The sequence below is a fragment of the Apaloderma vittatum genome, unplaced genomic scaffold, assembly GCF_000703405.1.
Source record: "Apaloderma vittatum isolate BGI_N311 unplaced genomic scaffold, ASM70340v1 scaffold14792, whole genome shotgun sequence".
In the NCBI taxonomy this organism is placed as follows: domain Eukaryota; kingdom Metazoa; phylum Chordata; class Aves; order Trogoniformes; family Trogonidae; genus Apaloderma; species Apaloderma vittatum.
Window position 1 is genome coordinate 65807 of NW_009704281.1, and position 11010 is coordinate 76816.

Here is an 11010-nt window from a genome sequence, read left to right on the forward strand (position 1 = left end):
GGAAAGCAGGATTACAGAAGAAAAGCTAATTTGCAAAAGACGTTCCCCTATTCCGTGAAGTATTTGGTGTCTGGGACAGCAGCTGCAAAGAATTAGGAATCATGTTGGATTACTGTGTTGAAGGTTTGCTATAGATAGTGTTCATTACAGTCCTCTCTATGAAAATCAATTAATTTCCTCAGTGAAAGCCAATTAATTTTTTAACATTTTTCTGGCATTGGTGGGTTGGTTGTTTTTTTCTTTCCTTAGTGGACAACAGAGCACCGAGTTAAGGACATGAGCTGCCCCATAGAATAGTTACTTGCAGCAAAGATGCACGTTACGTTGGAGCTTCCCTGTACAGTTTATGCTACAAGCTATATTGCTTCTGGATTATTATTATGGGTTGTTACTGACATCCAGCAAGCTGAGAAACTACACATCTCTGAAAGCAGTATTCCTTCCATGTTCTCAGGGAGTGGTATGGCACTACTGACTGTCCCTCGTAGTAACAGTTACCTCAGTCCTTATTTTCTATGCAGAGGAAAGAGGTTGTCCTTAGCTGGTTGTTATGCAACAGTAAATACCAGATGTTGTTTAAAAGCTTAAGTAGCAGACGCACTCTAATGTGTATTTGTTAATGTAACAAAGCCCTTCGAGTGGTTGTGTAGTAATTTCCATCTGTGCTCCGCTTTCTAAATATTTTCATCATCTTGGAGGTGTTTACAACTCGGTAATCTTAATATTTATAGTAGCTCTAAAAAGGGGCAGGAAAGCGGGTAGTAAATTTAAGTTTGGAAAAAATGACATTCGGTGTGGATTTTACATAATTAAGACATATGGATAATCTTCAGAATCAACTATTAACTTCCTGAGATTTCAACTCAGTGGAAATATATCTGGTTTGATGGAATGAGCCTGCACCTCTGAGACAATTGCTTCTGAGTGACTGAAATTTCTTTGGGTAGAATATCTGGCAAAAATTTGACATAATTTTTTTTTTTTTTAACTGAAGCCCACACTTGTAAACCTGAGCTAACAACTCGAAGCTAAAAGCTGTGAGTAGCTGCAGTATTAAGGTCCAGAATAAAGAAAAAAAACACTTTGAAATTTGAGTAGTTAATATAAAATCTAATCATTCAGTGGTGTGATAAGTGTGTTAGTGTTTTAATGTTGTGAATTTTGCTAACATATGTGAGAGCCCAGGAGTCCAGAAAAGTAGATAGAAAGACAACTTCAGCGTAAATTTAAAATACTGTGTATTACCAAGGCCCTGGCTGTGTTTTAGCATATTTATTCCTACTACTACCAGTTTGCCTATCAGCTCGAGTACAGAGAGAAATCTGAACTGCTTTAAGACTGTCTTTGTCACCAGATGTTCCAAAGGAAAAATAAATGAATCAAAAAGGATATAAATAACACTTTACATCTCCGTTTGCCTCAAACCCTCCGTAGAGCCATGGAGTTGCACTGCAGAGGAGGAACCAAGGCAGACCAGAGCTGATGTTACAGTTGATAAGTGAGGGGTGAATTTAGGGTCTGCAGTGCATTTAAGGTCGGCAGAGTTCCCAGATGCTTGTTCTGGAAGTAAAACGCTTGGCTTGGCTTTGCTCCAGATTGTATTTATGCTGAGCATTTTCTTACTTGAACTGAAATATACTTTAAAGCTATACACCCCTTGAACGATCTCAGCAGTTGTTCTGCTTCTGTGCCTTGATATTACACTGCACCAAAATCTCTGGAGAAGATGCCAAGTGAATAACAATAGGGAAAAAAACCCTCATAATCTCTGCTTCTTTATTTTGGTATTTATGGAAACTCGGAGGAAGTGCACGTCAGTAGCAAATGCCCTTTTCATCTCCCATGCTTCTGTCTGTGACAAACTTTGGTCTCTGGAAGGTGCTCTCTTTCTCATTTCCAAACAATTCTTAATAGCTGTCAGCGCATCCGATTACTGCAAATTTGAGCGGCATGCTGCGCCGCATTCGCACGGAGCCGTGCTCATCCACAGCTTGTGCTTCTCTGTTTGCTGGCTGAGGGACTGAAGGCTTCTCATGGTGTGGATGCATCTTTGCATAAAAGCAGCCTGTGAGGGCTGAAAATTATGCTCTGAGAGCCTGGGACATTAAATTCTTCATTCAGGATGAATCAACTTACCAGGACTGCTGGAGTATGTATAGAGATTGTCTTGAATTCATGTGTTGTGAAGTAAAAACAGAGCAAAGCTTTCTTACCTGGCCCTTCAAAAGTCTTTAAAGTCATGTCATTAAAATAACCTAGCAGTATCTTCATTGCTTTTTGAATTCTGACCCTGTAACGGAGACACGAATTGCATTTTGGAACATCTCAGCTCAAAGATGAGAAATGAAATTCTAAAATTATAATAAAAGCAAGAACCTTTAGGCTGAATTTCTCCTGCAATCACAAAAGGCCATGGCTAGTAAAAACAATCTACGCTGCCATTATAAATTTATTGATGGCATTATGATGTTTGATCATTTAAAGTATCATGAATTACCAAAATAAATTTGATTATAAGGCCATGAGGGCTTTAAGCAATAGGAACCGTCTTGTTCCTCAGTGCCTTTTTGAAAGGAAATCTCAAATGCAGTAACACTTCTACCACAAACATTAGTCTAGGTGATTCTGTTCTTGTTTAAGGGATGACTGTTGAATTTCAGATTCGAATTTTGTAAAACCAAGTACTTGAACAAAAGCATTTTTGCAATTTTTAGAAATTCTCTTGAGAGCAATGGTTAAATTGTTTCAAATGTCTTTAAAAAAGGAGGGGGAAAAAAACAAAACTGGTCTACTTATGCTAAAAGAATCTGTAGTAAGTATGTTTTACCAGTCTTTTTTTGAATTATGAATTTTATCAACACTAATATGTTTTCATTGATTCATGCATGGTTATTAAATATGTCTGGTTCTAAAATAGTCCTATAAACCCACTTAGCCCTTAACCAGTAGGCAATGTTTTGAAAGTGTTTCCTGTCTTAGAAATCCAGGCATAGGTGGAGAAACTGGTGCCCCATTTCTTAGCAAGATGCCCTATAATAAATAATAACAGAAACAAAAATTCAAAATATCTATTCTGATATTTATTTATATTTTGCTACTCATGAGAATAATATTTTCTCATGGATCTTGAAATGGTAGGAAGTAGAGTTCAAATTATTTTTTTATATATTTTCTTCATATTAAAATATCTTTCTCTGATTACTGTCATTGCTGATAAGTAGGCGTAAGAACATTTAATTATACAAGAAATAATTATATTATTCTGTTCATCATTCCTTAGATTACACTGCCCTCTACAGATCTGAGATTTAGTTTTTTAGTTAAAAAGCAAAATATTTTTAAGAACTAAAGCAAGAAAAGACTTTGGGAGAGAAGCTTCAGGTACTGCACAGATTGTTTTGTAGAACCCAGAGACCTCTGCTGCTGCCTTGGGGCAGGACGTTTGTGTCCTGGACCTTCTGAGGTCGTAGCATCTTGTTCTGCAGTTGTTAAGATGAAGGTAACGTTACATGAGTTCAGAATATCATTATCTGCAGTATTGTACATTTTAAATTCTGTAGAACCTTCAGTACATCTGAAAACACTGGAAAGCCCATCAAAATTGCAGATCTTCACTCTGGTGTTCCTGTTTTGTTCCTCTTTCGTTTGTTCTGTGCAGATCCTGATGAGTTTGAGAGGATATATGAGCCGCTAGATGTGAAGAGCAAGAAGATTCATATAGTGGACAGTGGGCTTACGTTTAACCTGCCCTACCCACTTATCTTAAGACCCCAAAGAGGTGTCGATCTCATCATCTCCTTTGATTTTTCGGCAAGGCCGAGTGATTCCAGTCCTCCTTTCAAAGTAAGTGAGCTAGGCTGTTCCTTTCTTTGTGTTCGCAAATTTTAAGTTGACTCAGTTGTATTTTTCCAGTTGGGCTGGTTGCACATTTCATAGTTCCAGGGAGTCTTAGTGCCATCGTATCGACAGTGTTGGAGCGATTTCTTTCCACATCAAGGCAGAATGTTGCACTCTGCCTCAGTTCCTGTTTACATGACTCATATGAGACAACTGGCACAAAGCAAGCTGACATGATCCCTTTGAAGTTGTTTTTATGGAAGTCTTGCCTTCACACCAAATTGCAGAATTTTGTATCATTACTGAACAACTAAGTCATTTGCCATTGTGCCAGGGCTCTAGCTTTGCTCAGCTCTTCTCTCCTTTGCGGTGCTGTGATGGAAACAAAGGATTTTCTGTCATTCTCCACAAATGTGCCTCAGTCACTCTGGTATTGCTTAAATATATAACATTTTTGGAATTGGGGCTAACTGTTCATTTACATTGCACTAGAATAGAGTCTCAGTTTGAGAAGCAGCTGGCATTCGTTGTTGCTTTACAGACAAATTTCAGTTAGAACGAACAGCGTCTTATTCCTTCCTCTTGCTATCAAGGGACAAAGCTGCCAAATGATGCTAGAAATTAACAGTGGCAGCAAAATTAACTTTAGGTCAGTGTTGTCATGTGCCAAGGAAAACAAGCTTCAGGAGGATAAAATGGAGTAACTGCTGTAATCTCTAGGTATCCTGGGGACTACTTGGAAGAACAGAGCACCAAGAAGACTCTTACTAGTGCGAAGATCCTTAATTTTTCCTTAATTGCTTGAATCCCACAGTTTTTCTTCCTTTAGTTTTCTACTTGTTTAAGAATCTGTCTCCTTTTTTTGCCGTGACTATTTCCTCCATCAGCCTGTGTATGGGATTTTCTGCCTCCAGCAGTTGCAATTTTCTGCGTTGTTTTGGGCAACGTACCACAACATGGAGAAATAGTTTGGGAGCCAAGTGGCACCCTGATGTTGTTTGTGCAAAGTCTTAGTTTTAAAAATTGCACAAAATCCTTCTACACAAGAAAAAAATGGTGGGAAAATTAAATGACACCTTGGGTTTTCACAAAGCTGCTGTTGAAGGAAGTGGGTCATTGTTTCTGAAGCACAAATAATGTGTCTAATAAGTAGGTCCAGCTAATACCCAGGTACAGTGCCCAAGCAGAGGCTGTGTGCTCATGGCCTAAAGGGCAGAAGCCAGTTTTGTTCACTGGCCATGCAGTCCCACTGGTTCCTCTCATGTTACAAGCAGAAAATACCAGCTCAAGACTTGGCCTGTGTCTGTGGTAGTGCTCAAAGATACTTTTATTACTCAAACACATATGGAAATCAGCCACCTGAAGTCAATGACTCTACTCTTGTTTTATCATTTTACACCTGCTATATCCAAAACAGTTACCCAAAGAAGGGTCCTATTTCATTTAAAACCCATGCTAGAGTTGTTGATCTTCCCTCTCCTCCCTCTCACACACCCTCATGACATGCTTTTGAGTCATTATTTACAAATTATTTTGTTTACTGAGTTGTAACGAGGAGAAAAAAAAAAAGCCCATTTCCCAGCCTGCTTCTTCTCTTCGCATGCTTTCAGATGATGTGACTCCAAGCATAGCAACGTGTGGATCGGTGTTTATTAACTCTTGTTGGTTTCCATAGCACTGATAGTTGGTTTGTCAGTAAAATTACGGATGGGTGTTTTAACTAGCTGTCAGCTCTCTAAATTCACTGGGAGATTTATGTGACAAACTAACTCTTTCCTTCCCGTGAATCATCACAGGTGGTGAAGGCTGGACAGGCTGAGTGAAGTGCTTGGTTTGCCACGCTGGGTTGACTTCTCCATAAAGAATTGGGAATTCATAAAATTGCTTCTTGGAACCAGTTTGACCTATGTCTCTCTCATTGTAAAAATCTCGCTTGGCAGTGGATGCTTGGATGCACCTGAGTCTTTTTTATCTTTTCAGGAAATTTTGCTTGCTGAAAAATGGGCCAAAATGAACAAGCTTCCTTTCCCCAAAATAGACCCAAATGTATTTGATCGAGAGGGCATGAAGGAGTGTTACGTTTTCAAACCAAAGGATACTTCTTCGGAGAAAGACTGCCCAACTATAATCCATTTTGTTTTGGCCAACATCAACTTCCGGAAGTACAGAGCTCCAGGTTAGCATGCTGTTTCTGATGCTAAACCTAATTGTTCCTTTGTAGCTTTATAACACCGTGGTGTTTATATGCTAAAAATGTTTTCTCTGTGAAATAACTCTTTAAGTCTGTCTGCAGTAGTTAGGGATTTCAAGAAAGTCACTAAAAAGCAAGGTGGAAAGCCCTCAGACCTCGCATCTCAATTTGTATCTTTGTTCTGTATGCAGGCGTTCCAAGAGAAACACAGGAAGAAAAGGATTTTGCAGACTTTGACATTTTTGATGATCCCAATACACCATTCTCCACCTTCAACTTCCAGTATCCCAATGAAGCTTTCAAGAGGCTTCACGATCTAATGGAGTTCAACACCCTCAATAACATAGATGTACGTATGCCGGCGTGAAAGGGGCTGGAAGGAAGGGCCTAGATTGCTAAACAGGGAAGTGTTGGGTGTGGGCAAAGCCCTGAATCTACCATATGGAACGTTACAGGGGTTTACTTTGGTGTTTGCCTGGTTGTTAGGACATATAAAGGGCTTCCTGCATTTAGTTGTGGCCCTTGCTACTCACATTTGGGGCTGCAACAAAGCCCGTTATAGTCACTGGAAGAAAATCTACTTTATTGTAGTCACTGGAAAAAATCTGCTTTATTATAATGAGGGCTGGAGTACACCCCAGGTAAGTTCTTTGTGAGCTTGTGCAGAAGTGTGCACAAACTGTGGCATGGTCAAGTGGGAAGGAAAGAAAAGTCCAATTGCTGTGGGCAATACAGGGGCTGGAGTTCCCTGAAGAGAACTAGATGAGATGCACAGTGAGAATTAGGTGAAGAGAATTTGGTCTTTTCACTTGACTTCTCTTTCTGAAGTACTGAAATACCAGTGTTGTAGGAAGTGTTACCATGTGTGATCCTCTGTCAATAATGAACCACTAAGCAAATACGCTGCCGAAAAGGCCAGAGGTGCTTTCTGGTGTAAAGAATGAAGTCTTATCAGTGTTTCTGGGGCTAAGAAGATTGATGTAATGTTGTGGCTGTTTTCCAAATGGAGGAACTATTGGGGTGTAGTATGTGTGCTTTTCATAATGTTTGAGCCTGGGCTTGTAAGGATCCATTCCAATTCATATTCTTTTCTAATTTGGTTCCTGTGTTGATTTTTGCCATTTTTACCATCGAAAGTCCTGCAGGGTGACTGATTGAAGGTAGAATGTAGACATTATGTTCAGGATTTTATGCTCAGTTCTTAATGTATGATGATTTTCTAACTGCAAAAAAGGGAAATTGGAAATTTTCTGTAAAAATAGCTGGAAATTTCTGTATGAACTAACTCACATTCAACTTTTCGCGAGGTAATAATTGTTACCTTGATATTATTTAGATGTGGATTTTCTCAATGTTTTGGTTTACCTTTCAGAATTTCATCAGGCCGCGGTTTAAATGATGTGTTTTCTTGTGTGACTTCTTTGATGTTGATGCTATCCTGCCGTATCTCCATTAACTACATTAAAATCAGTGCTTTATATGATTATGAAATAGTAATCCCTTTAATTCAATGATGGAGTGGCTTAAAAGTAGGAGCAATAGTTTTTAACATCTGAAGGGGTCTTTTGGATCAGTTAACTAAGATTTTAATGATTTATTAATAACACATTGTTCACTGTTTTCCAGGTGATCAAGCAAGCTATGATGGAAAGCATTGAATACAGGAAAGAGAATCCGTCTCGCTGCTCCGTGTCGCTTAGCAGTGTTGAAGCCAGGAGATTCTTTAATAAGAGCAATCTTAACAACAACCATACGTAGAGGACGTGTTGCAGGTCCCACCCCATCACGAAGCTGGTTCTGTCTTTATAACTGGATGCAAAAAAAACGTTATCAGAGCATTATTGCTCCTTCAGGGCTGTGTAAAACTCCTGAAAAGATTTTCCTGTGAATTCTCAAGTTTCAATGTAATTTTATACTTTTTTTTTTTTAACTAAGAACATTAAAAACATTTCAGCATGCCGATATCCTGATTTAAAAAAACTATAGAATGAGTCGATTTTGACTATGGTTATTGGCTTCACTGTCTTATTTTCTTACAAAATTGTAAACACTGGTTTCTTGTAGTGGGGCATCACTTAGATTTTTTTTATTTTTTTTTAATTGATGTAAGCTGGACGTGTCTTGAAACATAAGATGGAATTAGAAACACAATTAAGAATAAAACGTTAGTAGCAGCGGCAGCATGTATACCTGCTCTTGGGCCTGGATTCTGCTCTGCGTTGTATCAATGAGCAGATTTCCTCTGACTTTAATTTGAAGAGTCAGTAATTGCCGCCTACTAGACAGCAGCAACTCCCTGGTGTATTAAATTGCTTGACTGCTTACGAGCTCTGTTAAAGTTTGGTTTTCTTACACTGGAAGGGATTTTGCTCACTTGTGGCTGTTGGCTTTACCATTGTGTGGCGTTTCCAGTTTCATGTTTCTTTGCATGAGTGTGTCTCTTAAGGCAAAAGAGCTTCTGATAACGAGGGGCTATTGAAGAAATGGGGGTTTTTTAGGGTCTTTAGCTGGTTATTAATGCTAGTAGAGCTTTTGTAACTGATGTTGAGAAGGATCTGCTCATGAATCTTCTAATTTCAAATAGTGTCACAAAAATCAAAGTCTGTTTCACCACTGTTTAAGAATGTTTGTATCCACTCAGCAAAAAATCCAGCCTCTTTTCTTCTTGCTCTTTTGTTCCACAAAATTTCTTTGCATAAATTCCTGAGCTAGCAGCACCTCTTAAATTATTACTAGTTTGTGTAATTCTGACCAAAAGTTTTATAGATACAGTAAAAGTGATCTTGCATTTGATCCTGATTAAAAAACATCACATTTCTGCAAAGGGGCAGTGGCAATGTTTTACTGGGGATAGATAAAATATTCCTAGCTAAGAATGTGAAATAGTTCATGTGTTAAGGGCTATTTTTAAAAATACACTTTAAGCATGTTGAATAATGAAAGACCATGTATAGACAAAGCTTATTTTAGTACCATCTCGACAAGTGTTGAGATAACTTTCCCATTAAGATAACTTAGTCAGAAATTCACTGAAAATTTCTGGCCTCCTTTGAAATAATACAATGGGCAAGCGTGGAAGGCGGGAAAGAGCAGAAGGAGGTGGTGGGGTCACAGGCACTTTTTCGGTACGAGTATTTGCAGTCGTGGTCGGAAGGGCATGTGTGCCTTCTCAGGAGGTGTACGTGGAATTTCGGTCTCGAGGTTTCTGTTGAGGTTAATGGGCTTTGGGTTTTCCCCCTCTCTCTTTCCAGAAGGGCTGACAACAGATCGTGGTCGTGATGAGCACTGTCGCTTTGTGCAAAGGCTGGATGAAGCGCAACTGATCTCTTGTTTGATGATTTTCTAGCTTTTTTTTTTTTTACCATAACTGCCCATTTATCAGAGTTTATTGCTAATTCAGTGGCTGTGCCTTTTATCTTGAGTTACTGAGCTATTTTTTAATTGCTGAAATCTGTAAGCCTATGGGAAGGGATGTAAATACAACGCATTTCTTGTAACAGCCACTGCATCATCCTCCCTTAAATCTACACGCGATATTACGTATTTAATAATGTTTTTCTGGATCGATCGGTGAATTTTCTTTCTGTTTGAGCTAGTGCATGTTTAAAATCAAGAGTGAAAATAAAAGTAACTTATCTTAGTGCTGCGTAATTTAAAGATTTTCAATAAATTTTGGAATACAGGAAGAACCTAGTACCGCTCTTTTATTGTAATATTTTCGTTTTTAATGTTTTTTTCCCTTTTGTTAATATAATATTTTTAAATTTTATTTTATGTAACTACTCTGTTTTATGGAAGTGTTTTATCATACTTTATATGGTTTATATTATTACAGCATTATAAGACAATAAAAAATAAAACATAACTGTATTTGGCACCTGCTGTTTTCAGCTAGTTTATTTTGATCATTCAGCTGATATTTTCACTTTTATAGTGAAGAGAAGTGGAACAGCTCAATGGTGTGTGGAATGTGGTTGGACAGCTTGCAAGCAGGAAGTTCAAGGTTTTAGTTTTGTTATTCTTTTTAGTTTAGATGTTAAAGTGACAGCTTTCCTGAGCAGGTCTGTGTGTGAGGACAGCACATCAATCCGTTTTTACTTCTGCTGATACATTTTTGTTATCAGCATGCTGTCAAGTGTTTTGGGCTCTTCTGCTAAGAGCTGTGACAGCAGATTACAATATGGGTGTTGGGTCTTGGCTCTTCGCTGCCTTTAATCTCCAAATTTCTTAAAAAGCAAGTCAAGAAGGGAAGTTCTTCCAAACATTTTCAGATCACATAGCTGCTGCCCTGTTGCTTCTCTCTGCTGGAAACCAGGAGCAGTCCATCATCTGCGGGTACTTCTAGACACAAGGATATTGTTCTGATGGAAAACGTGTAAATGTTTTTCTCCCATTACTATATGGTGAATAAGATGAAGAATCAGCTCTGACCCAAAAAATTTTTGACCTAAAATGTCCTGAGGGGAGTAACAAGTGTCTCGGTGAGGTCTCCTGTGCTGTAGATACAGCTGTGGGGTTTCTCAGTTTGCAGCAGTGTCTGTCTCCAGGACGCAAGTCCCTCGTCCTCTGCTAAAATCAAATTTGTCATACAAAAAATGCCTGTAGTTCTAACTTTTTTCAAACAATTGAAGTATCTTAGGTTCCCCAGAAGTTCACTGGGAAGTTCAGGACTCTGATGTCACTAGTCTTAAACACAAAAGCCTCTGTTAGTTCTTTGTCTGTAAACTTCAGATGGAAAAATCCATTTGGTGTGATCAGAACCTTAGAACTTGAAATGTTATTTCAGTCAGATGCAGAACAGAAGACTAGGACTTTAAAGTCTTAGTCACACATTATGCTAAAAATTATGTTGAAGGAGAATAATAGTGCAGTAAAAGCCCTCTTCCCCTTCTGACTAGTGATGTGAAATCAAGGAAAAGTCTTAATTTTTAGCATAATGTGTGACTATGTTGAAGGAGAATAATAGTGCAGTAAAAGCCCTC

At 38.5% G+C, this 11010-nt stretch overlaps 1 protein-coding gene across 1 annotated transcript in view; it reads left to right on the plus strand.

Moving 5' to 3' along the window:
- PLA2G4A (phospholipase A2, group IVA (cytosolic, calcium-dependent)) overlaps positions 1 to 7898 on the plus strand; it is a 59883-nt gene extending 51985 nt beyond the window's left edge. Inside the window, exons 14-17 of the mRNA XM_009865002.1 lie at positions 3659 to 3843; positions 5818 to 6013; positions 6220 to 6377; positions 7655 to 7898. Of these exons, the coding sequence (XP_009863304.1) occupies positions 3659 to 3843; positions 5818 to 6013; positions 6220 to 6377; positions 7655 to 7786 (671 nt within the window). The 3' untranslated portion in view covers positions 7787 to 7898. The remainder of the gene's footprint in view (positions 1 to 3658; positions 3844 to 5817; positions 6014 to 6219; positions 6378 to 7654) is intronic.
- Positions 7899 to 11010: the final 3112 nt, after the last annotated feature.